At 43.0% G+C, this 16313-nt stretch overlaps 1 protein-coding gene across 2 annotated transcripts; it reads right to left on the bottom strand.

Annotated features, from left to right (window-relative positions):
- Positions 1-3432: 3432 nt before the first annotated feature.
- Positions 3433-9963, bottom strand: LOC120366568 (diphosphoinositol polyphosphate phosphohydrolase 3-beta). 2 transcript variants are annotated; one of them, XM_039475453.2, is made up of 2 exons: positions 9024-9961; positions 3433-4725 (listed from the first exon to the last, which is right to left on the bottom strand). In XM_039475453.2, coding segments are annotated over exons 1-2 (498 nt in total). In that variant the 5' UTR covers positions 9521-9961; the 3' UTR covers positions 3433-4724. The 2 variants fall into 2 exon arrangements, with proteins under 2 accessions (XP_039331387.1, XP_074247807.1); XM_074391706.1 differs by lacking the exon at positions 3433-4725 and having other exon boundaries at positions 9023-9963.
- Between the last annotated feature and the right edge of the window lie 6350 nt (positions 9964-16313).

The following is a 16313-nucleotide window of genomic DNA, read 5'->3' as shown; positions in this document are numbered from 1 at the left end:
CCGCGCCCGGCCTTTTTTTTTTTTTTTTTTTGACTGCTGACAGCATTTAAGCCTCACCCTGGTTCTCCTTAAGCCCTGCATTTGAAATTCCTGGGGACTCTCTCCTTTGTTGTTGAAAGGTGTTTCAGACCAAGCCCCAGCTGCACATTGGAACCCTCACCCCAGCACCCCTGAACGCCATTAAAAACTGTAGCTCTATCAAGACATTTTCAGATCAGCTTTGGAAGCCTGCCTTACTCTCCCCAAAAAAACCTCGTTATGCGCATAATAAACCTTTGAATACCCTGTTGATATCTGTATGGTATTATCACTTTTGATATCTGAACCAAATTTTGCATAGGGTCTATTCTTTATCTTGAGAGTGGCCACAACAGGTGGCTTATATTTGTAAAAGGAATCCTTAGGTGGATATATGAAAGGGAGTGGAGTTGTAGCGGAATGGCTCCTCCGTAATGGCCTGGCACCCTTGTGTGTATCTATATAGGCTTGAACTGCAGCTAATCTGAGTTTTGGTTAAATGCCTTGTGATACTCCCAGAACATGAAAAGATCGGAAGCTGTAAGGAGTTGCTGTAAGGTCTTCTTCCAGTTACTTCCCTCTCTCTCCTGAGAGGCTATCTTACATGAATTTCTCATCACCTGCCAGATTCCGATGAGGTATGGAGCTTTCTGTCCTGTGCCGTTTAGAAGAGAGCTGTAGAATATAAAACCACTCAGCCACAGTATAGATTTAACCCTCAGCCAGGGAGTATCCCACAACTTGCATTATAGTCATCCAGCCCCTTTTGTTTCTTTTTTGTCTTTTAGGGTATGTGAGACATGGACCCAGGGAGTTGGCCTCGTTGGTTCATTCTTCTTTGTACTGTTTATGTAAGTAAGAAACTGTCTCAATCTAAAAGTGGTTCCTTGTACCAGTCAATCTTTACCAGTCAAATCAGTCAGGCCTTGGCCTTGTCTATATGAGCTTGTTACCATATAATCCTAATTGCCATCTATGTCTTTTACCTGTGAATTAAAATAGGATACTTATATTTATTTAAAGGTTCTTACATTAAATAAATACTGAAGGATTACCATGTTCTTAAATCGTTTGTATTAGGAAAGCCGTAAGCCTTCAGTGAATTATCAAATGCAGCTGTGGGGCCAATTTAGCACCTAAGGGAGTATCACATAGTACCTTATGAAGCTAAGTAGTTAGGAATATATTGGTATTAGAAAATCTTGAAAAACAAAGGCATGGTTTATGGATTAAATATTCTTCCCAATAAAGGGAAACTTAAAAGAGAAACTTGATCAGAGATCACAGTCTTATGGTATCTAATTTTTCATATTTTCTGGTAAACAAATACCTGGTAAAATAACACCAATGTGTTTTTCACAAGTAGGAGATATGACAACGATTTATCTAATAAACATGTTAGGAACATCTGTGGGATGCCATATTCCAAGCTCTGTGCCAGACTCTGAGCAGACACAGAGACAACCCAGTCTGGGTCTCAGAGCCAGTGGACCTCAGAATTTACAAAGGAGGAGACATCCAGGCTAATAAGTATAATTTTGATAAGAACTATGAGAAAACATGCTGGGCATGATAGCTCACGCCTGTAATCCCAGCACTTTGGGAAGCCAAGGCAAGTGGATTTCTAGAGCCCCGGAGTTTGAGACCAGCCTAGGCGACATAGCGATACTCCCTCTCTACAAAAACTAAACAAAAAAAGCCAGGTGTGGTGGCACACACCTGTAGTCCCAGTTACTCGTGAGGCTGAGGCAGGAGGATTGCTTGAGCCCAGGAATTTGAGGCTGCAGTGAACTATGATCATGCCACCACACTCCTATCAGGGTGATAGAGCAAGATCCCATCTCTATGAAGAAAGAACTTTTTCAAAAAGTATCAAGAAGGAGGCCGGGCGTGGTGGCTCAAGCCTGTAATCCTAGCACTTTGGGAGGCCGAGGCGGGTGGATCACGAGGTCAAGAGATGGAGACCATCCTGGTCAACATGGTGAAACCCCATCTCTACTAAAAATACAAAAAATTAGCTGGGCATGGTGGTGTGTGCCTGTAATCCCAGCTACTCAGGAGGCTGAGGCAGGGGAATTGCCTGAACCTAGGAGGCGGAGGTTGCGGTGAGCCGAGATCGCGCCATTGTACTCCAGCCTGGGTGACAAGAGCGAAACTCCGTCTCAAAAAAAAAAAAAAAAAAGGATCAAGAAGGGCTTCTCAGAAGCAGTGACTTACAAAAGTAGGGACTATAATTACCACAGATTTACAGATGAAAAAATCGAAAATTAGAGAGGTAAACTAATCTGACAGAGGCCATACAGCCTCTGGTCAAGAGAGTTTTGAGCTATAGCTTTTTGGATTCCAAATCACTAATTGTTTTAATTTACATCCACCAACTACAGCTTCCCTGGCTCTGCTTACCTCCAAACTTAAAAAAAAAAAATCTGCTATAATCAGAGTAGACTCAAATTAGAAAACTTTCAGGGAAAACCTGATGAAAGTTTTTCTGGTATATCATGGTGCCTTCTCACAGGGGAATCTTGGAACTGAAAGCTCTGCCCAGCTATGACTGGTAAAGGGCTCTAAGGTAAACTTTTCACCTCCCCGTTTCCCAGTAACAGTTGGTTCTAGGGAGCTACTTGGTCTTTGAATTGGAATACACTTAAAAGAAGTAGAAGGGGCAGCTTCAGCTTCAGTACTTCACGCTTAAGAAGGAATTCATCTTCCCTAGGAGGGGCCTTTAATGCTGTTCACTTTCTGCCTGTTCTTTCTTGACTCACAAAAACGTGAGGACAGACTCCATGTTTGTTGATGTAATAAACACAGCTTCACAAACTTTGATCTAGAAGGTTTTAGCCTTTACAGAATTTTAAGCACAGTCTAGAACTGAAGGGGTATCTGCAGTCTGTGAAATGCAAAGTGGTTCACTGAAGTCAGGAGTGTTAACTGCTTAATTTCCTGTTTTACCTACCTTCAAATATAACTTTAAACTTATGTGCAACTAACAAATCTACAGCTATTGTTCCCCTAAAAACTATTTTTTAAAGTGGCTTATATAGGTTTTTATACAATTCCATAAACATGCTCCTTGGAGACCCCACCTCTTTGATTTTTCACATTTGTATGAACTGGTATGTAGGCATAGGCAAAACTCCTGTTCAACAGCATATAAGATTCCATTATTATTTTCCAGTATTAATAAATAAGAATTTAGCTTTTCCTATTTCAGTGGGCCAAATTAAAAGAAAAAACTGCTAACACTGGTCTACAACAAGGGAACTGCTAACCACTCCAGGGTATTTCTCCCTTCTCTTTATGGGCATTTGACCTCTTGGGCCAGAAGCATATGCCACAGCCAATGTTTTTTAAACAATCTAAAATTTTTCCTTTTTTCATTACCTCGTATATTAGCCTTAATAAGAACTCCAGTAATTATTTTTATAAACTTTATTATGGAAAATGTGAAACATACAAAAATAGAGATGAACATACATAATGAGCCATCATGTTTGCTATCACCCAGCTTCAACAATTATCAAGGCCAATTTATTTTCATCAGTATTTCCAATGCACTTAACAGCCAGACTTACTATTTTGAAGCAAATTCCAGGAATTATACCATTTCAACCACAAATGTTTGAGAACGTAGATGAGGACCTTTCTTTCTAACATAATGATAAAACCATTATCCTAATACCAAATATCTCACCAATGTTCAAATAACTCCGATTGTCTCATAAATGTATTCATTTTACAGTTTGGTCAAATCACAATTCAAATAAGATCCATACAGTTGGTTAATATGTCTCTTAAGTTTCTTTTAATATATAGGTTCATCCTTCATCTCTTTCTTTCATCCTTGTAAATTATTTAAAGAAGAAACTGGGTCATGTGTTCTGTAGTTCCTTATAGTCTGGATTCTGCTGATCTCATCTCCATGGTATAAAATAATGTTTCTCTGCCCTCTGTATTTTCTAAAGACTAGGAATTATTTCTAGGGGCATGGTCAAATTTAGGTTCGATGCTTGGGCAAATATTTTAGGAGATGGGGTCTCATTATATTGCCCAGGCTAGACTAAAACTCCTGGGCTCAAGCAATCCTTCTGCCTCAGCCTCCTGAGTGGCTGGGACTACAGATGCACTACACTGTGCCTGGCTTTGCTAATCTATTTTATAGATGGTGTAGTATACTGCCATCTGGAGGCACATGTCTGGAATGACACAGACAAATTTTTGCTTTCTACTATCTCACAGCTGCCTTGAAGCAGTTGTGTGACACTTGATAAGCAAAAGTCACATATATACTAGACAGATTAGAAACAGATTGTTTAACCATTCAGTATAATTACAAAATATGAATTACTTAAATCTTCAGTGATATCTACCATATTCTAAGCAATATCTTATGTGCTAGATATATAAAAAAGACTAAGGAAACAAGTTCCTTGTGTTCAAGGGCATATAATCAGGTGGCAAATACAGACACATAATCATAAAAGCACAAAAAAGGCCACAGGTGCCATGTTAGAATTCTGTACGATACAGTGGTAGTGCAACAACCTGGAGAACAGTTACTGTAATAAACAGGGAAGAAGTGTCCAAAAGCATAGGATGAGCTATGTCCTTGGAGTGCGAAATAGCTCATCTGTGCTTCACAATTCCATTCGTCATTGGGTTCACATACTTGATTCTTTCAATGTAAATCTGAACATCTATGCCATTCACCTAAAAAAAAAACAATCTTATTAATAGGGTTTTATCGGTTCATCAATTCCTCTAGTAAACAAATATTTATTGAACACCTACTATGGCTCATCAACCACTTTGAACTAGAAAAGCCTTCAGTGAATTATCCAGTGTAGTTCCACTGTGAGGCCAGACGAGAGCCCGAGGGAATAACAGATTGTCCCAGGTACATTATGAAGCTGAGAAATCAGGAATACACTTGCAGTAGACATTTCTAATCTGTGGATCAATGACAAATGTCTCCAAATTCCAGCTACTGTTCTAGGCTCTGAGGATCTGGGGAGGATTCTGTCTGGGTCCTAGTCCTCAAAAAGTTATTCTAATAGGCCAAGAGTCATTCAGAAAAGATGATTGCAATATGAGAATAATGCTGAGAATATCTGTTTTGCCTGGTGCTTCCACAAAAGGAACTCTGAAAAAGAAAACTCTGGCCAGCTGTTAGTACTGTAAGCTCTAACCTCCCTTTTCCCAGCCAACAACTATTGAGGGAAGAAATGTTTTTTCTTACAATTGAACTTCACTTAAAGGCAAGTGAGACAAGGAGCAGCTCCAGCATCAGAGCCCTTTAAGCCATCTATCCCACAAGGGCCTTCTAATGTTGCTGTTACTTTACAAGTTCTTTCACTTACACACTTCAATTTTTATTGATTTTTCTAAATACAAAAATGTTGAAATCTTTACAATGATTCTCTCAAACGAAACTATATAAAGGGCTTAAAAATATTTATAGCCACCCTTCAATCCCTTTCAGGGTTACTTCTTTAAAAGATGACCTGATCAACAAAACATAGGTTTCTTAGAAAATATGTTAACCATCCACAGTAAATTCTACGTCAAGCATATAGAAATTACCTTTACTCCAACATGTCTTCTTCAAATTTTTTTTAGGATAAGAAAATGTAGGCACTTGCTCAGTGGGGGATAGGGGTAGGGAATCAGTCTTCTAAAAACATGCTGAAAACAAATTTCTACATAATATCTGAAAGTCTTAATTACTTTTGATCCGTGTACTGTTTTTATTTGAGAGGGTATAAGCTGAAAATTTCAGCTGTAAATTTTTCCTTTATTCTTCACATAAATAATATGTAAGTACTATGTAATGAGTCTGTAAGGAGAAAATCCCATGGCGCATCAAACATTTAGAGGATACAGATTATAGACACCATTGGATTACCTCTGTGTCAACTATTTTACCCTGAAATTTTTGGATTACTCTTTTAAAATGAAAGGCTATTTGCCCCCCTCCCCTTTTTTTCTAGGCTGCACTAATAACTACCTATGTGACTTGAAAGTTTATTTTAAAGTATGGTAACTGTAAAGTGTTTTGTTGTTAATTTAGAAATGAAAGCCTTGGGAGTTTTACAAATCACACAAACTGAAGATATCTGGACCTTGAAGGAATTCCTAGTAAGTAACAGTACTTAATCCAAATGACACAGAATAATACACAACATATATTTACAGGCTAACAACTCATACGAGTTGTTTATTATCAACACTGTACTTTTCATATTTTTCAAATAGTTCAAAAGTCAAAACTTAAAACTGCATATTATTATCTCTAAGAATAGCATATATAAGATAAACCTCCCAGGTATTTGTGTTATTTTATCTGGAGGTAGTCTTATGTATGAAATAAAATAATAATCCATTTCTCTGCTGTTAGTGTAAACTTTAACTAATTTCAGGTTACTGATAATATCTGTTAGTTGATTTGGATTATTGGAATAGAAAATGTCAACTCATAGGCGGGTGTTGAACAATGAGAACACATGGACACAGGGAGGGGAGCACTACACACTGGGGTCCGTTGGGGGGAAATGGGGGAGGGACGGGGGGGTGGGGAGGTGGGAAGAGATAGCATGGGGAGAAATGACAGATACAGGTGAGGGGACGGAAGGCAGCAAACCACACTGCCATGTGTGTACCTATGCAACAATCTTGCATGTTCTTCACATGTACCCCAAAACCTAAAATGCAATTTAAAAAGTTTATTTTAAAAATAAGACATGTTTTTCCATACAAAGATAATTCTTGTAAATAATATTTGATAATTCTGCATAATTTAGAATATGAGTTATACTTACTTGGCTTTTAAAAGCTATTCATTTTCTATTCTCATTCCTTGACAACATTAATTTTGTTAACTACATGTAATTTACTTAGATACATTTTATATATGGAAAAGATCTCATTTTAAAAGCAGTGGCATCAAAGATTTAAAAAGAGTCGCAATATTCAGTTCTACCAATGACTGTATCTTTTCAAAAGCTAATTTGTAGAATACAAAATATTTAAATTAGTTTCATCCACGTACATTTATTATTGGTTAGCAGAATACTTTTTTTTTTTTTTTTTTTTTTTCCTGAGACAGAGTCTTGCTCTGTCGCTCAGGCTGAAGTGCAGTGGTGCGATCTTGGCTCATGTGCAACCTCTGCCTCCCGGGTTCAAGAGATTCTCCTGCCTCAGCCCCCCCAAGTAGCTTGGATTACAGGTGCATGTTATCACACCTGGCTAATTTTTTTGTATTTTTAGTAGAGATGGGGTTTCACCATGTTAGCCAGGATGGTCTCGATCTCCTGACCTTGTGATCCACCTGCACAGGCCTCCTAAAGTGCTGGGATTACAGACGGTGAGCCACTTTGCTCACCCCCCTCCCCCATACTGTCTTCAAAAACTAGGCTTTTCCTCAAATGTCACGGGAGATGAGATCCAGAAGTTGAACCTAGAATTTACATAGCAAAACTCCAAATTTTTTAATAGGAAGTGCCTAACAGTGACCAAAAAAAGTCGAGGGACCCCACATACCTATCAATAATGTTTAAGAGATATGCCATAGTCTAGGTTGTTCTAGAAATTAGGAATGATCTTTTCATTTGAATACCCTCTCCACAAAGCAGGCTTTCCTTCTACCTAATTTCAGGCGTGGCTAGGGGAACAGAGGAAGCTCCAGAAGAGAGATTTAGTTATTTTAGATGGGACTCTTGACTTCAAGCAAGTATTGAGGCAAACGTGAGAGCTTTAAATTTGACACCCATTAAAGGTGGTACTGTGAGACAAAACAGTTATTCTCTATCATTGAGAGGTTGTTCAGGTATCCTAATAGTTTGACAACTCTGTACCAGGTGAACATCACTAGAGGTAACTCAGTTGGGATCTCATCTTCCTAAAAGATTCCATTCCTTTGGTTGCTAGGAGTCAGGGAAGTTCAAACAGAATGTCACCATATTCAAATACAGGAGGAAGACCACTTTCTTTCAAAAACGAACTTAAATTGAGAGAACCATGGTTCTTCTGTGGTATCCAGGAAGGGGCAATGGGAGTTGGAAGTTGAGCATGGGAAATCAAATTCTGTGAGTCCAGTTTCTGTGATGTGTTTAGCTAGCAGATCCCCAGCAGCGTCAATTCAATAAGGTTAATCTACATGGGAAACAGCCATTTGAAGTCAGCAGTGAAAAATGACCACTTGTGAAAAATTTTTGAAAACCAAATGGTCGACATAGAAATAGAAAAAAAATTCTGAAAGGGGCAAATGAGATCCCAGTCCTGAAGCTGACGTGACTGTCGAGTGCAGAAAGAGCACAAGAGGTAGAATTCCCTAATTTTTTAACAAATTCAAAACTGATCTTTTAAACCAACTCCCACCACAGAAGGGCTCCGTGACAACAAGGGCGAACGCTGCAAAGGAGAAAACAACTCAAGGGGAAAAAAATCCTAAAAGATGTCCACACAACCAAGCTGGTGAGACTTTAAAGGCCTCCACTGCCAAACCAACCACAGGACTGGTATGAAAATGCGCACGCCGGCTCACCCGTGAATCTGTGTGAAATGTAAAAGAATCAAAAACATCACAGGGCGCAAAGGCAGACACGCGCACACTCCCCCACACCCCTTGCCCCCGCCCCCCCACGCCCCCCACAAGCAGGGTTAAGGCACCTAAGACGCCAAGCGGCCACACACACCCCCCAAAAGCAGGGTGAGCAGTTAAGGCACCTAAAACCCCAAGCAGCTTAGGCTTCCCGAAACATTTCCCAGTGGAACCAAGAAGCGATTCTGAACGCATCTGAAAAACGTGCGAACTGTCTGAAAACAGGGCCTGGCAACGGAGACAGTTTGCAAGCGTGATTCAGAGGGTCTGCCAAGGAAACAAAAGAAGCCTCCCTCCTCCCGGTGAGACCGCACATGGCACGAGAGGTGCTGCAGGCGGGATGCGTTTGCAGCGAGGCGGACAGACCCAAGTCTGCGCGGGCGGGCGGGCGGGCGGGAGTGGTACCTACTAGGGATCGCTGTCTGGCGAGGAGGACGGGGCCACGGAGTTTCCATTGGTCGGGGAGCCGCCCAGCTTCAGCTTCTCCAGATACTCGGCGTGCACGGGCTTGTGGCACTGGAGAACCTTGATGGCATCTTCGACTTTGAACCACTCGCGCTTCCTGCCGATGTTGACCGAATCTTCCCAATCCTCCAGCAGCTCCGTGACGGTCAGGACATACACGTACGTTCGGTGCTTGCGATCCTGGTTCTGCTCGAAGACGCCCAGGAGCCGGCCTAACTTCCCCTTGACTCCCGCCTCTTCGTACACCTCCCGGACCGCCGCACCGCCCGGCTCCTCCTCGGGCTCCATGCCCCCGCCCGGCACGATCCAGCGGTCCGGGTACCGGCTGCTACTCACTAACAGCACCTCGTCCTCGCGCTCGCTCCGGAAGCACAGGCACGCCGCCCGCTTCTTGAACCCCTCCGGGTCGTAGGTGCGCGTCTGGTTGGGCTTGCACTTCATCCTCGAGGCTGCCTCTTCCAGCCACTCGCTGCTGGGGGCTGCAGCCGCCGCCGCCGCCGCGGAGAAGCCGAGGTGCCGGGCAGAGAAAGGGCCGAGGCGAGGGGCAGGGAGCGAGAGGAGCCTCAGTGTGCCCGCGAGCCGGGAGAGCGGAGGGAGTGATGAGGCTGGGCGGGGCGCGGGCGGAGGCGGGGGCGGTGAGGCGCGTCAGTCAGCCAGTTAGCCAGTACGATGGGCGGTCGGCTAGACCCGGGCCCGCCGGAGTGGAGGAGGCGCCGCCCGCGAGCCCGCGACTCTCCACCGAGCCCACCCGCGTCTCGGGGGAGCGTCTCCCTCCCTCTGCTGCCGGGCAAGGGCTGAGCGAGGAGGGGCGCAATCGCTGGCTCATCCACGCTCCCGTTCACGTGCGCGTTCGCGTGGTGGAGGGCGATGTGCAGGGGGCGGGGGTCTCCCGGTTCCCGCAGCGCGTGATGCCTCGGGCCCACTGCGCAGGCGCCACGCACCTCTGGGGCCAGGAACAACCTTAGCGCACAGCGAAATTGACCTCATGGCATTGTGCCTTTGGCCGAATGCTTCCACGTGTGCCTTTGACCCAAACGCGATTGTGGCGTGGCCGAACGTTTCTTCTCTCCCTCCCCACTGCGCTGCACGAAACCGACCATACAGTCGTTTTACACGCGACAGGGGCAAGGGCATCGTCATCATCATCCCCTCGCATGATGAACCATTCTGGCTTACTCATGGGACCTGGGCCCGGGTGTTGTCAGCACCACTCACAGGATTCTAGGAAGAGTAGCCGGGCATCTTTGCTGAGTCACATGATGCAGTTTTATTTCTTCAACAGGTTCCCACCTTGCCTGGCATCTTGGCGCAGCCAGTAATTCAACGCTTTTCATAAACCCCTGTTCACAATGTGCCTGAACACTCCGTGCCTCAGTTTCCTCATTGGTACACTCCTCGCCTCCTTTTTGCAGCCATTTCCACTTCGATGCACGTACACCTTAAGGACCAGAGAACCACCCATCTACTAGTCCTGCATTAAAGCCCAAGACATCTCTCATTCTCCACAAACTCCACCCTTCACTATCTTTCTCTTTGAATAAGCTCCACTTGGAGTTTGGGAAACCATGCACATGGAGATTCCCTGCTATTTTACACTTTGATTTTTTTTTTTTTTTTTTTTTTGAGATGGAATCACTCTCTGTTGCCCAGGCTAAAGTGCAGTGGCTTGATCTTGGCTCACGGCAACCTCTGCCTTCAGGGTACAAGTGATTTGCCTGCCTCAGACTCATGAGTAGCTGGGATTACAGGCACGCACCACAACGCCCAGCTAATTTTTGTATTTTCACCATATTGGTCAGGCTGGTCTCGAACTCCTGACCTCGTGAGCCACCTGCCTCGGCCTCCCAAAGTGCATTGTCAACCACCACAGAATAAATAAAATACCATGGGGTCCTAAAGAATGGTTAGGACTTAGTAGTACAAAATGGTTGAACTACTCAGAGCTTTGAAACATGATTTGAATAAATCACAAGACACTCTAGCCAACCTAGCAGACTGGTGTGGTGTCTGGGGGCAGGAGGGGCCAATCCAGGCTCCAGCCACAGGGCAGGGCTACTTCAGAATTGCTAGGTACTATCTCCTTTGTCTGACAAGAAAGAGGTGCCATTTTCTAGTCTACTCCATCAGCCTCAGTTCTACATGACACTGTGCCTGTGCAATAGGTCCCTTCCAAGGGGAATATTTATGGCAGGGAAGAAGAATAGGACATTATAACATGGAAAGAGGCACAGACTGAAACCCTACTGGAAAAGTCTGGATATGGACATCCACAACTTAAAACAGGCTTAATACAATGCCAAGGGAATTTTTAAATTACTTTTTCCACAAACTTTCACAGCTGACCTAGTTTGGATATTTGTCCTCCCCCAAATCTCATGTTAAAGTGTAATCCCCAGTGGTGGAAGTGGGGCCTGATGGGAGATGTTTGGATCATGAGGGCGGATCCCTCATGGCTTGGTGCTGTCTGCATGATAGTGAGTGCTCACGAGATACGGTCACTTAAAAGTGCGCGGCACCTTCCCCTGTGTTGCTCCTGCTTTCGCCATGTGATGCACCTGCCCACCCCCCTGCCTTCTGCCACCGTTGTAAGCTTCCTGAGGCCACCCTAGAAGCTCAGCAGCTATTAGCACCAAGCTTCCTGTAAAGCCTGCAGAACTGTGAGCCAATTAATCCTCTTTTCTTTATAAATTACCAAGTCTCAGTATTTCTTTATAGCAATGCAAGAATGACCTAATAACTTTATTATTCATCTGTAATAATATAGTAATAGGGCAAGAAAAGCTATGACTTGTGTAACAAGAGTGAAAATCACTTTTAAGAGAACAGCAGTCCACTGTGTGGTTTTGCATATTTAAGTATTTCTCCAGTGATGAAGAGTGTAATTCAGGAATCACTGTAGTAGTAGACCATCACAGTGAAACTGCAGTTTGTTCATGGAAGCCTGTATGTCCTTCCACATTGTCGTCGTCTCTGGACTTGGCCATGCAATTTGTTGTGTCCAGTGGGACAATAGCAAACGTGAACAGAAGCCAGCAGAGAATTGAAAAGTGCTTGCACACTGGGTGTCACCTCTCTTTTTACTCATGAAACCTTGTAACAGCAATGTGAGGAAAGCCACGCTAGCTGGAAGATGAGTTACCTATGGTAGATTCTTCCCCTTCACTCTAGCTGACAGTGAACCCATTGTTCAACATGTGGTCAAGGCCATCCTCGACCATTCGGCCACAAGCAGAACTATTTAGGACATAACAGTACACTAGCTGCAGATGCATAACTAAGCCTAGCCATGAAAAGCAAATAAGCCACTCAGATGAGACCAGCTGAAATTATTGACCTGCAGAATTGTCAATAAAATTGTTTACTGTAGTCTAAAGCATAAAATTTGGGGGCACGTTGTTATGCATTGACTACTAGCTGCTCCAACCGTTGACACCATCCATCAAAATCAACCAAAAACAGAAAGAGAAGATTGTTCATTGTAGAAATGTCCTGTCTACTTAAAGATGCTGGCATTTCACTTTCCCTGGAGTCAGAAAGAAAGGGATGAGGTTAAGACATCTAACATTGTTGCATACAGTCCCTGTGAGAGGCTGTGTATTATGCCCTGCATCCTAGTTAACCGTTATCCCATTAACTGTTAGGGAGGCAGTTCATAAGTCCATTTTATAAAAGAGAAAACGAGGATTTAGAGTGGAGTTTGTATTTGAGTTTAAGGCTTCGTGCCTTCATAGCCTGTACACTCACAAAATCAGCATGTCTTATGAGAATCATTGTTTTTATCCACAGGTATGGTTGTTGTGGCCTTTTCTGATGACATTCAGCGTTGAATTCTTGGATAAGTTATTAATAGGTAGGATTCACTGACTCCAATGAAAGGTATTTTCCATCATAATGTTCTTCTTCTCAACAATGTTTTGAAAAGAGCATGTGAGTACCTCTCTCACTCCCAGCAAATAATAGTTGTGTCACTTCCACATGTTACTTCACAATTTGAGGCTTTGATTTCTCCTGTGAGATAAAATGCAATGAAGTGATACAGAAACAGAGATATTCTATGCTGTCATCACACCAGGTCTTGATGTTGATTTATGGATGGTCTGCTTTCTTATATGAGCTTAATATTTTTGTACCAACAAACTTGAAAAGTATCAAAATCCCCTTGAACAGATTAACAACCTGAGATGGGTTAATGTGAGCAAGCCAGAAAGTGGTGGAGCTGGAATCCACACCCCGGTCTGTCTGAGTCCAAAGGTAATCATCTTGCATTCACCATGGCACGTTTCCCTTATGTTAAGAGTTGCTGACAAAGACAGTATGTATCATTGCTTTTGGTATGGTCTTCCTCCTTTCTAGTTTTATTCTGCCTGGAAGATCCAGGCACCCAAGAGAATAGAGCTTCCATATACATTTCAAGAATCCCTAGGATGAAAGCTGAGAGGCTCTACCCTGAAACCAACAAGTCTAGGTTACATATTTCTGCCTTTTTTTTTTTCCCCAGAATTAGGAAGGGGCAGGTAGATGGGCAATTGACAGGAACAGTAGACACATCCTCAGGGAAATTGGGTCCTTTACTTAGTGAGAAAGCCATGCCAGCTGACGTTTCTGAGTGTTAAGTGGAGTACAGTCCTAAGAGAGGAGCTCTCCAGAAACTGCTCTTACCTGGTATCGGGAATGTTAAAGACCTTTTAAGAGTTTCATGGTACTCACAGCTTGACCCAGCTATCAGGAGAGGAACTGCAACATACCTGAGAAACTTTCAGAATACTTAAGGGAAGCAGAGCCAGGGGAAGTGATTTTGGTAGTAGTCCATGAGAAAAAAAAAACAGTGTTTTAAAATGCGAGTGAACTAAAATTTAAATCCCGCTCTCTCAGTAGCTATGTAGCCTTAGGCGAATTAGGGCAAGTTAATATCTTTGACCTTAATATTTCTCAGGTGTAAAGGGGGATAATAGGACTACCTACTCAGAACCTCACCTCTCCCAAGAAAGCTTTCCTGACCTTGTCCTGGCTCATCATTTACATTGGGATTAAGGTAACCTCCTCTGTTTTTCCAGGCTTCCTTGACTTAATTCTGTCATAGCTTTAGTTAAGGAGCTCTGTAATGATATATCTGCGAGCTTGTGAGAAATTTGAGGACTAGGAACCCGCCTGAAACATGTCTGTTCCCCTCTGAGACAACACAGTGCCCGGGATCTGGTGTTCAGTAGGGATTTTAAATATATTGATAGAATGATAAATGATGACAGAGTCTACGTGGATCACAAAGGATAGTTGTTATTATGTCTGTTAACTGTTAATTAGCAAAATTAAATGAAATATGAATGAACCTAAGGAGAGCAGGGCAAATTGTGTCCTTCACATCAACCTTCATATGTTCCCCAATTTTTTCTTCCTTCATGTACCTAGGATACTCTTGTTCAAACACAAAGGTGGTTTCATTTTGGGTCTACACTAGCTAATTCCCTAGAAAGGACTTAAATACAAAATGAATGGAATTCAAAATAACCTCCTTCATTGTTTTGTTTGTATCCTGGATAAATGATAGGATGCGTAAAGAAGTGTTACTTTTGTGATTTTGTGAGCAATGGCGTAGATGTGCACAGGTCGTGGATGTGGCCCCAGTGATCCATAGACTTGTCATGTCCAGGTGAACACTGCCACTCTCATAAAGATGCAGAATGCCTTGATTTCTCCCACTTCGTTACCTGATCCTGCCTCTCTACTGTCACCCTCCTTTTCCCTTTTCTCTACACTGCACACACTTCTAATTCTGAACCCAAACCCCTTTTAGCGGCCCTTTGATTATGCATCAGAGTTAAATGTTAAATGCTTACAAAACCTACGAGGCCCTACAACATCTGGCCCATTTCAGTCTTTGACTTTGCCCCGTCACTCCCCATGGGCCACACATCTCTAGTGGACCTGGACTTGGCAGCTTCTGGGTTGTGTCAGGCAGGCTCCCTCCCGCCTCAGGGCCTTTGCTCTAGCCATTCCCTCTGTTTGGAATACTCTCCCATATCTACAAGGATGACTTCCTCACTCACCTCAAGACTGTGATCACCTCTCACCTTCTGGATGAGGCCTACCCAGGCTACCTTATGATGGATTGCTAAACCACTCTTCCTTGCCACCCTGTCACTGATACTCCTGATCCCCTTTTCATTGGCCCAGGTTTCCTTTCTGTTATAGCGTTTTGCATCTAACAGACTATGTAATTACTTATTGATGTTTTTTGCAGTTGTTTCTCCTAGCTGATGATGGCTTCTGCTAGAATATTAGCTCCTGATGGGAGGGATCTTTGTCTCTTGCTCACTGATATATCCCAAGCAGCCCAGATCTCTGCAGAGCATACATTGGAGTCACTCAGAAAATACCTGTGGATGTAATGAATGTGTTTGTCTCCTGTGCTAGATGGGAGACTTGTGAGAGAAAGGGCTGTGTGTTGTTGGTCGTTGTAAACCCTCCATCCACATTCTCTGATACAACCAGAAGGGCACTACTGAATAGTTGTTGAATTAATTATTCTTTTGAAAATTAGACTGATAGGGAAAACATTCTCTTTGCATTCTGCAGCTTTTCCAGTAGTTGCCATTTGTTTCGGCACCATATAGGTACCAGCTGGCGTAGGCAGAATCCAGTACCTTATAGGTACCAGATGCCATTGAAAGGCAGCCATGCAATACCTGAGGGACAGAAGTCTGATTCATTTTCCATGGCATCTACACAGGGTAGCACAGTTCCTACCACACAGCATGACTTGAGGTGATGTTTCCACATCTCAGTCGTTCATCACCCAAATGGTTTTGGTTTTATCTGGGCAGGACATGTACTATGATTTACATATTGTATTTTATTTTCATAAGACAGTGGCATTCAGAAAGAAACGTGATTATATAATTAAATGCAATGAAAGCAGAATGATGTTATGGAAGAGTTGAAAACAAAGTTGAAGCCATTGTTGTGTAATAGGACACAGAACGATGGATGGGCTACACTAGGCACTTCATGTACCTTTTTCATTTAACCCCGATGAAAACCCTTCAAAGGCAGTGTTGTCATTCCTATTTTCAAAAGAGAAGATGGAGATCTAAGACATTATGTAACTTGCCCAGTATCTGACAGCTAGGAAGTATCTGAATGAGGTGGAAACTTCCAAGCTCATTGATGAGAACAGCCCACAAAGACGGCAGTATAGGCAGACCCCCACTACTTAACTTGCCCCTGCAGTTCTCTC

This window comes from Saimiri boliviensis, chromosome X (genome assembly GCF_048565385.1).
Source record: "Saimiri boliviensis isolate mSaiBol1 chromosome X, mSaiBol1.pri, whole genome shotgun sequence".
Taxonomy (NCBI): Eukaryota; Metazoa; Chordata; class Mammalia; order Primates; family Cebidae; genus Saimiri; species Saimiri boliviensis.
The sequence above is the reverse complement of the archived record's forward strand: the minus strand, read 5'-3'. Positions and strand labels throughout refer to the sequence as shown.